The sequence below is a fragment of the Lithobates pipiens genome, unplaced genomic scaffold (genome assembly GCF_037356315.1).
Source record: "Lithobates pipiens isolate NorthernLeopardFrog02 unplaced genomic scaffold, aLitPip1_a1.2 Scaffold_1, whole genome shotgun sequence".
In the NCBI taxonomy this organism is placed as follows: Eukaryota; Metazoa; Chordata; class Amphibia; order Anura; family Ranidae; genus Lithobates; species Lithobates pipiens.
In genome coordinates, this window is record NW_027507685.1 from 83,039,158 (window position 1) to 83,056,186 (window position 17,029).

The following is a 17,029-nucleotide window of genomic DNA, read 5'->3' on the forward strand; positions in this document are numbered from 1 at the left end:
AACCTTTATTGGGTAATAAATGGTGGGTGCCCTGATGCTATAAAAGGCTAACTAACTAACCAGAGTCACCCGTAACACTTATACTGTGATCACTGGTGAAAGGGTTAACTAGGGGCAATCAGGGGGTTAAAATCTTTATTAGGTAGTGAATGGGGGTCCCTGGCGCTATATAAAAACCTGACGGGGAACCTAAATAACTAACTGGCTAACCAGCGTCACCAGTGACACTTATACGGTGATCGCTGGTGAAAGGGTTAACTAGGGGCAATCAGGGAGTTAAAACCATTATTGGGTAGTATATGGGGGTACCTAGCGTTATAAAAACCTGGCGGTGAACCTAAAAAATAACTAGCTACCTAGCAGCACTAGTGACACTAATACAGCGATCAGAAAAACGATTGCTTAGTGACACTGGCAAAAGGGGGTGAAAGGGTTAACTCTAGGGGCAATCAGGGGGTTAAATCTTTATTGGGGGGTGGTAGGGGGCTACCCTGGGCCTAACACTAACTGCCCTGACAGTTTTTACTTTTACAACTGACACTGAATGCAGTGATCAGAAAATAAATGATCACTGCAATCAGTGACACTGTGACTGGGGGGGGGGGGGTTCGTGTGCCTATGTGTGCCTACATGTTAGTGTAGTGTTGGTGCACACTTACTTTCACTCTTCTCCTCGTAGTCCGGTCAAAAAGACCACCCTGAGGAGAATGCCAGCACTTCCTCCCTGCCTGTGTTTACTATACACAGTGGGAGGAAGGTTCTCATACACCAGGAGCGATCAAGAGGGGATGGCCAGAAACCAACGGCCATCCCCTCATCCCGGATTGCTCCTGAAGCGAAACGGACCGCCGAAACGGAAGGCAAGCATGTACGTGCTTGTACCTGTACATGCCATTGTGATGACGTACATTGGCATGCGGCGGTCCTTAAGTGGTTAATGTCGTCTTATAGGGTTCAATATTGAGTTGGCCCACCCTTTGCAGCTATAAAAGCTTCAACTCTTATGGGAAGGCTGTCCACAAGGTTTGGGAGTGTGTCTTTGGGAATGGTTGACGATTCTTCCAGAAGGAAATTTATGTCAGGCTCTCATCTAGCATAAGAAGGCCTGGCTCACAGTCTCCACACAAATTCATCCAAAGGTTTTCTATCGGGTTGAGGTCAGGACTCTGTGCAAGCCACACCAGTCAAGTTCCTCTACCCCAAACTCGCTGATCCATGTCTTTATGGATCTTGCTTTGTGCACTGGTCCAAATAATTTGGTGGAGGGGGGATTATGGTGTGGGGTTTTTGGGGGTTGGGCTTGGCCCCTTAGTTCCAGTGAGGGGAACTCTTAAAGTGGTTGTAAACCCATACAAACCACTTTGACCTACAGGTAAGCCTAGATTAAGGCTTACCTGTAGGTCCAAGAAATATCTCCTAAACCTATACGGTTTAGGAGATATGTACCCAAAGACAGCCACCGCTGTCTACGGCGCATGTGCCATAGACAGCAGTGTGCAGGCCCACTGGGCAGGCTGCAGATTGCGGGGTTATGCCGCGAGTGTTGACTCCTGTGCGCTTGCGCGGGAGTGACGTCATCGCTGCTCCGGCGAATCAGAGCCGGAGCAGTGAGACCCACCATGAAGATGGACGCTCGGAACTACAGGGGACAGCAGTGACTTTGCTGGCTCCTGTGTCAGGTAAGTGACACATAATGGACTACTAAGCGATGCACAGTAGTCCATTATGCTTTACCTTTGCAGCGAATCGAAGAGGAAGTAAACCCATCAGGGTTTTAATTAGAGGTCGACCGATATATCGGCCGATATTTGCCGTTTTTTAAATAATCGGCATCGGCCGATTGTTCTGATAAAAAGCCGATTTAGAACTACAGTGGGACTTTGAAATGACTTCTGTAAGAAGTCAGTGTAAGGTGCCTGAGTCGTCATAGCAACACTTTCCTCCTCTCTGGGCAGCCTGCCAAGAAAAGAACAGAAAGATACAATGTTTACACTTGAATGAATGAAGTCATCTCTGTGTGTAGAAGTTCTCAGTTTAACCATTTAAAGACTAAATCTTTTCTGACACTTGTTGCTTACAAGTAAAAATCCTGTATTTTCTGCCAGAAAATCACTTGGACCCCCCAAAAATTATATATATTTTTTTAGCAGAGATCCTAGGGAATAAAATAGCGGTTGTTGCAATATTTTATGTCACACGGCATTTGCACAGAGGTCTTTCAAATGCATTTTTTTTGGGGAAAAAAATACACTATTTAAAAATAAAATAAAAACAGTAAAGTTAGCCCATTTTTTTTTTTTCGTCCAAAAGTTTTGACTACCTGTTTTTATTTAATACATAGGTTTTTTTTTTTTTTTATCTAAATCATACATTAAAGTAAACTGGAGGTTTGTTTTGTTTAATAAATGTTTAAATGTAAGAAATTTTCTGTATCACTTATGAAGGCTGCTTTCACACTGGAGCGGGCAGGCGTTGATGGTAAAACGCAAGTTTTAGCGGCTTTTTACCATCATTTTAGCGGTGCTATTTGGCTGCTAGTGGGGCACATATAACCCAGCTAGCGGCCAAGGAAGAGGTTAAATGCGCCCATGAAGCACTGCTGCCAAATCGCATTGCATGCGCTTCGGCAGTGGTGCCCATTCATATCAATGGGCAGGAGTGGTGGAGGAGCGGTATACACCACTCCAAACGTGCTGCTTGCAGGACTTTTTTTTAAGTTCCTGCCAGTGCATCGCCTCAGTGTGAAAGCACTCTCTTTCACAAAGACTGCAGGGGAGCCATTTTGCAGGCACTTTACAGGCGCTATTTTTAGCCCAAAAGCGCCTGAAAAACGCCCCAGTGGGAAAGGTGTGTTAGATCAAGGGGGATTAAAAAAAAAAAAAAAAAAAAAAAAAAAAAAAGGAAAAAGAAATAAAAATAAAATAAAATCGGCCTAACATATCGGCCCAAAAAAATCGGTATCATATATCGGCTATCGGCCGCCATGATTTCTAAATATCGGCATCGGCCAGAGAAAAACCCATATCGGTCGACCTCTAGTTTTAATTCCTCTTTAAGGTGTCAGCATAACAAGACATTTTGCATAATTTCATGCTCCCAACTGTGTGGGAACAGTTTGGGGATGGCCCCTTCCTGTTCCAACATGACTGCGCACCAGTGCACAAAGCAAGGTCAAAAAAGACATGGACTTAGCAGGTATGGTGGGAAATTAACTTCAAGTGCAATAATTCGCATTATAACCATAACTAAAACATATACAATTAAGTGTAAAACTCTAAAAAAATAAAAATTCCAAAGTGCTGTAATGATGTGAACTAAAAAGTTGGTGCACTTGAAGGTAATTTGTATTGCAATTATCTGTAGAGGGGGTTCCACCATTCCTGCTCAGGCAGCACTGATGGGCACTGATAGGTTGCACTGATTGGCAGTATTGATGGGTAATTGGTAGCACTGTGCACTGATAGGTGGCACTGATATGCAGCACTGATGGGCACCAATTGTCAACACTGGCTCTGATAGGCGGCACTTATGGGCTCTGATAGGCAGCACAGGTGGGCTGCATTGGTTGGCACTAATAAGCAGCGTTGGCACTGTTAAGCAGCACTGGCACTGATTGGCAGCATTGGGTGGCACAGCTAGGGGAGAGCGGGAGTTTAACATTCACGAGATTGTGAGAATTGGCAGAGCTGTTCAGTGTATGAAACTGTCATATAATGATACTGCGAGCAGGGAGAGAGACCAGCTGTGGGTGGGACTGAACGGTTAACAAACACCAGCCAATAGGATGGGTCTGGTTGGCCGCTACATTTCTCTGGCTCCGCCCCCTCTCTGAAGCAGCACAATCATTGGCTGGTGTTGGCATTTGGTCCAGCCCACCCCCTACATTGCGGCTGAGTTGTGATAACTACCAGCGATGTTGGGTGGGTGGGACCAAGCGCTATAAACACCAGCCATTGTTTGAGCTGCTTTAGAGAGGGGGCGGGCCACAAATGTTGCGGCCCACCCAGACCCCATCCCATTGACTGGTGTTTGAGAGCCGTTCAGTCCGGCCCACCCCTTACATCACTACTGACATCACTTTTGACAGCTGGTGTCTCTCCTGCATACGGTGTAATTATCTGACTGTTTAATACACTGAACAGCTCTGGCAATTCTCACGATCTACTGCCTGTGAAACTGTTTCACAGGCAGCGTGGGCCACACATGGGACAGCAGGCCAGAATTTTTTTTCCATAACTTTTGAAATAAGACAAGAAGACAAGTGTTTGGATAATAATGGCCGCGGTTGTTTTATTATTGGTTTCAAAATGTTGTACATAACTCATCCAATAAACTTAAAGCTAGCCCAGTCACTACGGCTCAGGCAGCAACACAAAATCCCCAAAAGGGGCATGTAGTACATATCTCAACCAAACTCATCCAATAAACTTAAAGCTAACCTAGTCACTACGGCTCAGGTAGCACATATTTGAACACTAGAATTAAAAGTCTTAATAACTTGTCCCCCTTTGCTGTTATAATTCAGTATTATTATTATTAAATATTTTTTATTTTATTATTATTATTTTTATTTTATTTTTTATTTTATTTTTGCAAAGGTGACTTACCACATAACAACAACCGCGACAGAATAAATTAACATAACCATACAGAATTAAAATACAATTAAATACAAATTTATTTTATAGGGAGGGAGGGAGGGGAGAGAACACCACAGCTTTTCTTCTGAGGCGAATGAGCCCCCTCAGCGGAACCCCCTTTTTATAAACCCAAGAAAACTGGTTTAAACCAGTTCTTCCCAGGCTTTTCACATGTCATGAAGAGAGGTCACCTGTACCCCTTCTCAAAACATGTGACTAACAGCTGTTTCCCCGCTGGCCACAGGCTCTGCGGGGGAACTTGAAACTGCTGATCCAGCCGCTCTCCCATGAGGAAAAGGGGGGGCAAGAAACTGCCCTCTCCCTTTTCCTGTCACTCTCTTGGCTGCAGCATTTTGGGGCAAATCTCTGGCGACAGCACAGGGTGATTGGGGTGTGCCCAGGCAGTCCCCATGAGCACACCTATGCTATAAAGGATTGCTGGCCGTGGAGCTACTCGGTCCTTATTGTGGAATCGCCTAAATACAGGGAAGGATGCTAAACAAATGCATTACTCATTTGTAGCCCGGCCTGTTTTTGTGTTCTTATTTTTTTGCACACATAATTTTAGTCCTGACAATCGCCAAAAAAAAAAAAAACCCCCGAAAACCAACGTTTTTGTTTTTTTTTGTTTTTGTTTTTCAAGCAGACACCCTATAAAAAAAATAATACATTTTACCCAGTTCGTTGATAAAATAGAAGAGCTGTGGTTGTTCAAAGTAGACAAAATGGATATCCAGTATGTCAAGGCACAAAATTGCTTGCACTCATGAAACGTTGACATACTTCAGTACCCTGTATTTTTCTTAGGTGATGCTTTAAATTACAGGTCATCAGTTTAGAATTACATTTTAACTAAAGTAGGGCTGCAACTAATGCTTATTTTCATAATCAATTAGTTGGCCGATTATTGTTACGATTAATCGGTTAATAACCTTTAAAAAAAGTGGGTCAAATTGACGTTCATTTTCAACCACAGTGATGGGAAAATTTGGAAATAATAGAAAATTTCTTAGTCAAAGGAATTTTCAGACAATGTATGTGGTTTTCGTTCAGAAATTACATTCATTTTAAAAACAGAATGTTAAAAACAAGTGAAAATTTCAAACAAAATTCTTTCATTCAACGAATGTACAAAGATTTTTCGTCTGAATATTCTCATCTGAAAATTGATCTGTGTGTCAGCATAAGGCTCGGTACTCACCTATGCAGTTTTCTTTTGATCCGTTTCTGCAGTGCTTTTTGCTGTACGTTTTTATTTTTGCACACTTGATTTTACTGCAATTTGCATTTTTGCATTTTTTTTTTTTGGGCAGACTGAAAAACACAAATTGCTGCAAAAACACATTACATGCTTTTCTGCAGCTTCTCCATTGAAGTATATTGAACCAATAAAGAACCTTTTTGCATTAAAAGTCCCTGACCCTTTCAGATGTGAACGTGTCCCATAGGAAACAATGTAAATGAACTAGTGCATTTCTGCAAAAAGCACCAATAAACACATAGATGTGAACCAGGTCTAAGACATTTAGTAACGTAATGGGGTTAAAACTAAAATTAGCCCCTTATAGTATAGAGATAATCACTACTGTAATGGGTTAATTTATTCACTATAGAAAAGTGAGAGTAATATTTACAGTTGCGATTATTTGCTCGTTTTTGTTTTGCTTATTTTTTATTTATTTTTTTAACCCCAATATGTTACTGCCGATTAATCAATTACGAAAATAGTAATCGTTTAATTTCATAATTAATTAGTTGTTTCAGCCCTAAACTAAAAACAAAACTTTAACCATCTGACATCCGCGCTATGACAGCATGGATGTGAATGACGGCCTCCCCTGTGCACGCTCCCTGCATGTGCCGTGATCACCGAGTCACTGAGACAGCGGAGGAGCAAAAAAAGCAGATCACCGGCTTATCTTAAAGGGACATTGGTCTCTAAGAGGAAGAGGCAATTATGCTTTATTTATACAGACCAACAGTGCCACCTATCTATGCCCACCAGTGATGCCAATCAGTGTAATCGATCAGTACCCATCACTACCGCCTCATCAGTGTACATCAATGACAGACAAAAATTACCCGTTTATAAAATTTTAAAGCAAAAAAAATAATTCTGTCTTTTTCATTTAAAAAAATAAATATTGCACAGGTGATCAAATACCACCAAAAGAAAGCTCTATTTGGATGAAAAAATGATAAAAATCTAATTTGGGTACAGTGTTTTATGACCGTGCAATTGACATTCAAAGTGCAACAGCACCGAAAGCTGAAAATTTGTCTGGATAGGAGGGGGGTTTAAGTGCCCAGTAAGCAAGTGGTTAAAGCGGAGCTACACCCTATTTTATAAAATTATCTCAATTAGATTGCATTAATGTAATGACATAAAAACTGATCTTTTTATTTTTATTATTTTTCGAAAGTACCTGTGTTTTTAAAGATGTTCTTCTCTGCTTCCTGTTCGTCTAGTCTGCGGATATGGATGGGTATTGTTTGGCTATTACGTCATTTCCCTTAAGCCGCACTGACTCCTGGGAGCTTGTGTCATTGTTCCCAGGAGTCATTGCGGAGGCCTGTCACGAGTTATTGCAGGTTTTGAAGAACGGAAGTGACGCTATTACTACTGTCTGTGTTGTTTGGCGGGTACTTCCTGCGGCGGCGCCCGTTGTGATGGCAACCTACTACGGAGGAACGAGCAAATAATGCTGGTAGTTCAGCATCGAGGGAACAAGGAAGTAAATGCTTGTGGGCTTCATATGCCAACAGGCAAGAAGAGAACGGCCGGACAGATTTTATATAAATTGATCTTTACAAGGAAAGTGGACATCGGGCAAGCTCAATCTCCAAAACAGTGAGTTTGTAAGTGTCAATGTTTGATTGTGTTAACCGCTTCCCGACCGACGCGCGACGATGTACTTCGGCAGAATGCCACGGACAGGCAAATTGGCGTACAGGTACATCCATTTACTCGTCTCAAGGGGAAGCTGAGCAGGGAGATGCGGAAATAAACAGCATCTCCCCGTTCTGCCTAGCAACAAGTGACACTGATCTCAGCTCCCTGTGATTGGAGCAGAGACCAGTGTTCACTAACACACAGCCACGCCCCCCACAGTTAGTAACATGCCCCTAGGACACACTTAACCCCTACACTGCCACCCTCTGGTTAACCCCTTCACTGCCAGTGTCATTTACACAGGAATCAGTGCATTTGTATAGCACTGATTGCTGTATAAATGACAATGGTCCCAAAAATGTCCGATGTGTGCGCCATAATGTTGCAATCACAATAAAACTCGCTGATCTCCACCGTTACTAGTAAAAAAAATTATAAAAATGCCATAAACTATCCCCTATTTTGTAAACGCTATAAATTTTGAGCAAACGAATCAATAATTGCTTATTGCTATTTTTACCAAAAATATGTAGAAGAATACGTATCGGCCTAAACCGAGGGAAAAAAAAATGTGTATTTTATTTTTGGGGGATATTTATTATAGCAAAAAGTAAAAGCTTTTTATTTTTTTAAATTTTTTTATTGTCACTTTTTTTGTTTTATAGCGCAAAAAATCAAAACTGCAAATACCACAAAAAGAAAGCTCTATTTGTGGGGAAAAAAAGGCCGTAAATTTTGTTTGGGAGCCACGTCGCATGACCACGCAGGACTGGACCGGGTCGCAAGTGCGTCGGCGGTGCGCGTGACCCACGGCAGAGCTCTTAAAAGGGCAACGTACCTGTACGTGCTTGTGCCATTCTGCCGACATGTATCGGCGTGAGGCGGTCCTTAAGTGGTTAATACAGTTTCTGTAGGTGTAGTTCATTTACATCAAAGGTAGAATAATCCCGTCCTTCCTTTGTTGCTAGGACAATTGCCCATTACTGCTCACCCCTAAAATCACAGCAGCAGGCTCTCAAACCTGTGCACATATGTGGTCCACTATGTCCTCCTCCAGTGCAGCATTTCTGTGCTCAGAGCTACTGAGATAAGGGAGGTTTGGTGCATGTGAGGGAGGTTGAATTGGCTGGGGTTTATTTTTATTTTATTTATTTTTTATTTTTAACATCCAAGATTTATTTTATTTATTTTATTGAAAAAAGGTATGGTACAAAACAGCATGTCACATATACAGTATATAAACACAGGGTACCAAAATAATAAAAGTAAAAAAAGGGGAACCCTCCAATTATAACAAGTAGTAAGATTAAAACCCCCTACAAATAAGGAAGAGGAGCATTTTATTGCATCAACCAAGGCTTCCAGATTGTAATCATATTTCTTAGGACTATTCCTATTAAACAGGAGCTCCAGTCTCCTGAGTGGGGGGAAAAAAATAAAAATTTAGTCAGCGGCTGCAAAAACTGTAGCTGCAGACTTTTCATAAACAGTAACTCGCCTGCCTCATGGCCCAGCGCTGTGCTTGTCCAAAGCCGTTATCACCTCGTCTTCTTGCGCCCGCAACTTAAATGTGGGCACCAAGCTGTGACCGCTTGTGGAATCTTAGCCGGGTGCCCACTGTTCATGTGCAAGCCATGCTGCGCATTGTAAATTGTCCTGCAGTCTTCTGGGACCTGTGACGCATCCCAGAAGGCTGCAGGGGGGGGGTTGTGGAAACAATGAGCTTCACCTAAAAGCAAATTCCATTGCGCTAACAAGCACAGTTGCAGCTCTTTTGTATAGTCCGGGAAAACGCACAGAGGCTGGAATCACGTTGAACATAAAAGTTCTGCTGGATTAAGGCAGGTCTTGTTTATAGTGCTGAGCAGTCATGACAAAAAGGTGGTGGCTTCACAATCAGCCAATCAGATGGTGCAAACTGTACTCCTGTTTGCTGGGAGCATAAATGCAATCGCCATGAGGTGGCCTTATGTGTAAAAGTGTATTAAAAGCCTAATAAAGTAAGTCATTGTTAACGTTGAGGCTGATTTCACACTGGCAGCGTGGGCAGTTAGCGGTAAACCGCCACTGTTTAAGAGAAGGGGTTAAAATCGCCCGTGTTGGGGCACTTCCAAATCGCTTTTCAGGTGCTTTGGAAGTGCTGCCTATTCTTTTTAATGGGTAGGGCATTTTGGGAGCACAGTATACAGCGCTCCCAAAGATGCTGCTTGCAGGACTTTTCTTAACGTCCCGGAAGCGCACCATACAATGAAATGAATGGGAGGCTGTTTTCAATTATGTATACAGTATATGGTGATGAACAAGTACAGTATGTTTTATGTATATATTCTACCTCTTCTGCATTTTCCGCGCCCTTTTATTCAATTTTATTTTCTTGTGGTGTGATTTTTAATGGTGGTTTAACCAGCTGTATTTTTAACACAAAAAAGTTATAAATGGGCTCTATTTATTATTTTTTTTAAACACCTTTTTATTGATTTAAACAAAACATAACATACACAACCAAACACACACGTCTTACACGGCAAGTTGGAATCCTCGCAGGGATTCGATTGGGTAGTTCCTTACAAGAATAACAGACACATAACCGGTATGGAAATAGGACCGCGGCACATTAAAGTCCGAGTGTAATTTGGAAAACTGGATCAGGGAGTGGTCGGAAGCAATCTGCGATATCATTTTAATGTTGAATTTGGTCCAGGCCTGAGGCTCAGGTAATTTATAAATGTGTTCTAGGGTAGGTTTTCGCCAGAGGGGGGCACTAGGCAAAATTGCCTGTTTAGGGTATTTTATGGCTTTTAGACCTGCCCCCCCCCCATGCACTCATCGTGGTGCACATTGAAGGCGTCAGTGGATAGGGGGCTCGAGAGCCTCGAAAAAGAAAAAATTTGAGATCCTAGCACTGCCGTCTCGATTTGGGTGGCCGGATTGGAAGTGTCCGGATTGAACCACCAGGCGGCTGTGACTAGCTGGGTGGCTAAGAAGCATTAATATAAATCCGGGCACGCCAAGCCGCCCCGAGAGATCGGGCATGTCAGTGTGGTCCAGCTATAGCGGGGAGACTGTGAACCCCACAAAAAGGAGGCATTGTAGACGTGTGAATTTTTTTTTTAGGTATCCACTGGGGAGAGTGGCGAAATAGGTATGTGAACTTGGGCAACAGTTTCATTTTAAACAAATTTATATGTCCCATCAAGGAGAGTGGTAGTGACTCCCACACCTTCAGTCTTTGTCGAGCTTTCTGAACTACCGGGGAAAGGTTAAGGGATAGGTAGTCTGAGGCCTGTCTGGAGACCTCCACTCCCAAATACTTGAAGGACTCGACCCATTGAAGGGGAGTGTCGGGAGGAGCCGTGGTTTGGGCCACTGGATCTATGGGGAATAAGAGGGATTTTGTCCAGTTAACTTTGAGACCCGTGACAGAGGAAAAGGAGTCAAGGACCTGTAGGGCTCCCTCAAGTGATGGACCCGCATTGTTGAGAACAAGTAGTAGGTCATCTGCGTAAAGGGCGACCCTCTCCTCCAACCAACCAATCTGCAGCCCCCTAACACGCGGAGGGCCTCTGCAAGCGGCTCCATTGCAATGGCAAATAGGGCCGGGGAGAGAGGGCAGCCCTTTCGCGTACCTCTGGATAAACTGAAAGACCGTGACAGGACCCCCCCTCCCCAGCTTAATGGTGGAGGTGGGGTTACGGTAAAGGACCTTGGTCCACTCAATGAAAACTAGGGGAAATCCCATTCGCTGGAGGACCTCCCAGAGAAAAAACCATTCAACCGTTTCGAAGGCCTTATCAATTTCAAGAGAGGCCACCACCCTGGACCCCATATTAAGATGTTGTGTGTGTATATTGGTGAACAGGCGTCTCAAGTTGACGTCCGTTGCTCTGTTGTCCATAAAACCACTTTGGTCAGTCTCGATAATAGTGGGTAGTAGGGGCTGCAGTCTCGGGGTCAATAATTTGGTGAGGAACTTGAAATCTGTGTTAAGGCAATAGGCCTGTAGGAGGCACAGGCCGTGGGATCTTTGGGAGGTTTGTGGATGACAAGAATGTGGGCATGGCCCATGGAGTCCGGAAGGGCACCATCAGCCAAACGGTGAGTAAAAAGTTGAGCAAACCTGGGAGCCAGAAGGTCCCCATGAGTCTTAGAACTCGATGGGGAGCCCGTCCGGGCCCGGAGACCTCCCAGTTGGGAAGGACCCCAATGCCCTCAGTACCTCCTCCTGGAGTAATCGGTCCGACCAGGGATTCCCTCTCCTCATCAGAAAGCCAACCCAATGCCAAGGGGTCCAGCCAGAGTGCAAGGTCCCGTGACTGGAAATCCGATGGCAGATCTGAGGTATAGAGGGAGATGTAACATTGATGGAATGCCTCTAGTACCTCCGGTAAGGAGGAGACCGATTCACCGTAAGGACACCACACTGGGGATTGCCGTCAAGGGTTTGTCGTGTTGTGCCAACATCGCCAGGAGGCGGCAGTTCCGGTCTCCCTGCTCAAAAAAACGCTGTTGAGTCCGGTAAAGGTCCAGTCTAGTCACCTTAGTAAGTTGGAGGTGCAGTTCGTGCTTTGCTGCATTAAGGGAGTCATAATTTGTATTCGAGGGGTCGGCGGCATAAATGTTGGACTGGGATTGCGCTGCAGCCTGCAGGTTAGCAGTGACAGCGGTTTTCTCCCTCTGAAGGCCAGCAATGGAGGAGATATGTTGCCCCCTGGTAAAAGCCTTAAAGGCGTCCCAGGTCACGGTTGTGGAGGAGGTCCCTACGTTAAGGTCCCAAAATTCTGTCAGTCGTGGGGGAATGGTATGTGCTAGGTCTGCATGGGAGATCCGGTGGGTCCCCAGGCGCCAAAGGGATGAGGAACGAGAGGACCAGGAACGAATGCTAAGGAGTTAGGGACTGTGGTCTGAGAGACCGCTGGGCAAGTAGGAAGCGTCTTGTATATCTGTCAGCATAGTTGGGTTAGCAAAGGCTAGATCTATACGAGAAGAGGTTTTATGCGTGTTAGAGAAACAGGAGTATGCCCTAGTCGTGGGATGTAGCCATCTCCACACCTTACACACCCAGTGTCTCTGCCCATGCGTGTAGTTCAGTTGAAAATTGTTTTGGGGGGGTAGGCCTATCCAGATCCGGAGCTAGAATGGAGTTAGTCACCCATGAGCAGCAATTTGGCCGGGCAGTACGGAGTCATTTTATCCAGAATGGTGTATAGGATGGAGGGGGAAAAAGGAGGGGGGACGTAAACACCCACCACAATGTATCGGATACCCCAGACAGTGAACACTATGATCACGTATTTACCCTGGGGGTCAGTGTGAACATGTTCAATTACACAAGGGAAGGATTTACTAACTAGGATGGTGACCCCTCTGGCATATGTTTAGTAAGAGGCAAGAAAGGCTCTCTGGATCCATGGTTTTTTCAAAGCAAGTAGTTTGCTGCCCATGAGGTGTTTCTTGGAGAATTACAATGTGCGGGGAGTGCAATTTAAGGTATTTGAAGAGCACCGCTCTTTTAAACTTAGAGTTAAGGCCCCAAACATTCCAGGACAGTGCACTATAAGTGGTGGTGTCATGTCCCGTCATTGTACCGGGGTGTGGCGAGGGAAGAGAGGAGGGCCGAAACAGGGTGGGGTGTACACCTCAGGAGCAGCAATGACACAGGTTAAAGGGAGACCAGTGGAAGACCAAAAAACATATAAACTAGGGATGCACCGAAATTTCTGCAGCCGAAACATATTGGCCGAAAATGGCCCTTTCGGCAGAAAGAGAATTTTCGCCGATACTGGTACCGAAAATGGGGTGGGGTCTGCTGGGCTTGGCCCCGGTGCCGCCCATCACGGGGGTGTCATTCTGTCTTTACACGCTCCTCCTCCCCTCCCTCCTCACCCATGCTGCAGTCAGCCTGTGGGGTCTCGCTCCAAAGTCCCCCTCTCCCCAGCGGTGGCTGCATATGGCTCTTCAGCCGCTGTGTAAATTGGCTGAGCAGGAGCTGGGCACGATGTTTACTGTGAAAGTGAAAGCAAAGGAGAGGCATCTAGAAGTGTGTGCTGTGCTCTCTGCCTCCCCCCCTAGAGTGCAGTACCCAGCGAGGAGATTAATGTACAGAGCTGCAGCTGCCAACCAATTTTAAGACTGTGTGTGTATATATATATATATATATATATATATATATATATATATATATATATATATATATATATATATATATATATATATATATATATATATATATAATTATGCAATATGCACTGGTGAGGGGAAGGCTGCTGGGCACAGTGAGGCTGCATTGATCTCCTGTGGCCAGCTCTTGTAGCATGTCCCCAGTCTCTGACCGTAATATAAAAATATTTTTAAAAAATAGTCAATTTCGGTATCGGTTCGGTTTTCGGGATCAAGCAAGATTTATTTTGGGTATCGGTTTCGGCACCAAAAAAGACATTCGGCGCATCCCTAATATAAACATAAACATTAAAATGGAAGTAAACCCTTCCAAACAACTTTGACCTACAGGTAAGCCTAGATTAAGGCTTACCTGTAGGTCCAAGTAATATCTCCTAAACCTATATGGTTTAGGAGATATTTGCCCGAAAATGGGCACCGCGCCGTAGACAGCGGCGCGCAGGCGCACTAAATGCGGCAAGTCCAAGAATGGATTTGCCTAATTTGTCGACTCCCGTGCGCATGCGCGGGAGTGACGTCATCGCGGCTCCGCCGAATGGCAGCGTCGGAGCTCCGAGACGCGACTCCCGTGCGCATGCGCGGGAGTGACGTCATCGCGGCTTCTCCGCTGTCATTCGTCGGAGCTGCGAGAGACGCCACAACCAAGATGGATGCGGCGGACTACAGGTGACAGCGGCAACTTCGCTGGCTCCTGTGTCAGGTAAGTGACACATAATGAGCTACTATGCGATGCATAGTAGTCCATTATGCTTTACCTTTGCAGGGAAAAAAAGAGGAAGTAAACCCATCAGGGTTTACTTCCTCTTTAACAACACTTATAAACAATACCTTTTGATGACACAAGGTGTCAAACCTTGGGTGTGATCAGATCAGGCCTATATCCAGAACTTGCCAACATCTAACCCTTTTAACCTAGGTTAGTATGGTCACGTCCTGGACCAAGAAACAAGGGGGGGGAGGAGGAGGGGTCGCTGTAACCGGCAGGCGTCCTCGCCGGGACATAGGTGAGGGAAGGGGGAGTAACTCGGTGAGGGCTTGGGGGAGTCCCCGTTGGGGGTTGAGGACTAAAGTCTGCACAAGGGCTGCCGGAGCTCCTCAAACAGGAGGGGTTTAGTTCAGTTCCATGGGAAAAAGATGTAGGTGATAGGGTTAGGATGTTGAAGTACAGCAATGAAGAAGGTCATGGGACCAGAGAGTAAGGAGTGCTGAAGGACAACAAAGGACCCGAAGGCAGATCCGTAGGGGAGAGGAAGATACTCAGCTATTCTCCACAGGATGTGTGTCACTCAGTTCCAGTTGGCGTCATGTCACTATCGTGTGTCCAACCACGCTGTGGCAGCCTCGGGGATGTCAAAAAAAGCGAGTGTGGTCTCCGTCGGTGACCCTCAGCTTGCTGGGATACAGGAGGCCAAAACGTATTCTGTTTTCCCGAAGGCGATGTCGGACATCAGTGAACGACTTGCAGTGTTGCTGTACCTCCTGGGAAAAGTCAGGAAAGATCGACAATTTGGCGTTTTCGTATTTAATTTCCGGCATTTTGCTCGTGCCGCCGCAAGGATACGATCGCAGTCACGGTAGTTCAATAAACGTAGTAGGAAGGGACGTGGAGGAGCCCTGGTCTAGGCGGGAGTGGCGGGGCCTTGTTGGCTCTTTCAACCACGAAGGTGGGCGGCATAGCACCCAAGTTAAACAGGGTGGACAAAAGCTGTTCAGTAAACTCAACCGGCTATGGTCCCTCAGCTCTCTCGGGTAAACCAAGTATGCGGATGTTGTTGATACTGAAAATCGCCTCAGGCGCGATAGCTCACTCTTGGAGCGCCTTCACCTGTAGTTGTAGGGCCCTCACCTCCCTGGAATCCAACCGAACCACATCCTCCACAGTGGAGACCCGGTCCTCCACCTCCCGCTATGCGGGATCAAAATTTATCCATATCTTGACGGGTGAGGCCGACATCCACAGTTAGGAAGTCAATCTTGATAGTTAGGGTCTCTTTGCGTGCCGTGATGGCTGCCAGGATCTCCGCTCCCGTGGGGGACTCCACTGCCCCGGACTCAGCGGCCGTTGATGTTACTTTTTTTTTTTTCGGGTGGGAGCAACTATCCGCAATATGTCCCGATCCAGGACTGGGCCTCAGGCGGGCACCAGGATCTAGAAGGCAGGAGACGTGGTATGCCGGCAGCCTCCCAGCCACAGAGCCAGAGCAATCCCCTGTGGCAGCGCTATGGGGTACCAGGCTCCAGGAGGCAGGATGGACGGTGCACTGCTGGACTCCTCAGTGAAGGGGTCAGGGCCAGCCCCAGAGAATAGCTCTATAATGATGGGGGAGGCACCCAGAGGAATAACTAACACTCCTGGGCACAGTACCTGGTGTGGAGGATGTGCTGGGCAACCTAGGCCACAGGATGCAGGGATGGCCACCTAAACAGCTCCTCTGGGGGTCTCCAGGGTCCTCACACCGGCCAGTCGCTCCACCGGGTCGCCGCCGGAGATGTGGGTGGAGCAGCCGCCGTCCGGCCGGATGTAGCCAGCACCCGAGCCTGGGGATGTTGGAGGCTCAACAGGCCTCAAGATGGTGTCGGCAGGGTTCGGCCCCGTCCGGGCCCTCCGCAGTCCACAGCCACCCCACACCACCGCAGGCACCTCCGAGGGGGCCACCACTGCCAGGCGGGGGGAGAGCGGATGTCCGTCTGACGCCGATCGCGGCACCCAAGGCCAACTGATGAAGCCTCACACGCGCCTAGTCCGGGCTAAATTCACAGGCCGAGCTCCGCAATCGACACCGGGGCCGGTGTGTCAAATGTCCTGGGGCAGCTGGAGGGAGTCCAGAGGCCGGTGGATGCGGTGGTAGGCAGGATGACGACGGATTATGGGCAGGATGTGAGGAGCTCTTCAGCAGCACGTCTTACTCGCTCGGCATCCGGACACGCCCCCCGGGGTCTATTGATTTTAAAATATATTTTTATTATAGTTTTAGAATTGGTATTTGTCTGACCAAGTGTGTGTGTGTGGTTGACAGCTCTTGGAAGTTTCAGTATAGGCTACTTTTGGGGATAGACTGATACGAATGTTGCAGTGTATTCTGTGGGGGGGGGGGGGGGGAAGGTTTCTGCACTTTACAAATGTAATTTAAATACTTATTTTTTTTATTTTTTTCTCTAAAGCGATTATGTGATTATGTTTGTGATCTTCTGCTGGAAGAGTCAAATGTTCAACCAGTGTCAACACCAGTTACAGTTTGTGGAGATATACATGGCCAGGTATGTAATCCAAGTTTGTGTGTGTTTTTTATTTTTTTTAATTTTTTTTGTTGTTTTTTTT

The 17,029-nt window shown here is 46.0% G+C and overlaps 1 protein-coding gene across 1 annotated transcript in view; it reads left to right on the plus strand.

Annotated features, from left to right (window-relative positions):
• Positions 1-16,863: 16,863 nt before the first annotated feature.
• The window catches only part of PPP6C (protein phosphatase 6 catalytic subunit), a gene marked incomplete at its 5' end in the record, with an annotated part of 221,407 nt that continues 221,241 nt past the window's right edge, over positions 16,864-17,029 (plus strand). Inside the window, one exon of the mRNA XM_077485847.1 lies at positions 16,864-16,968. Within this exon, the coding sequence (XP_077341973.1) occupies positions 16,864-16,968 (105 nt within the window). The remainder of the gene's footprint in view (positions 16,969-17,029) is intronic.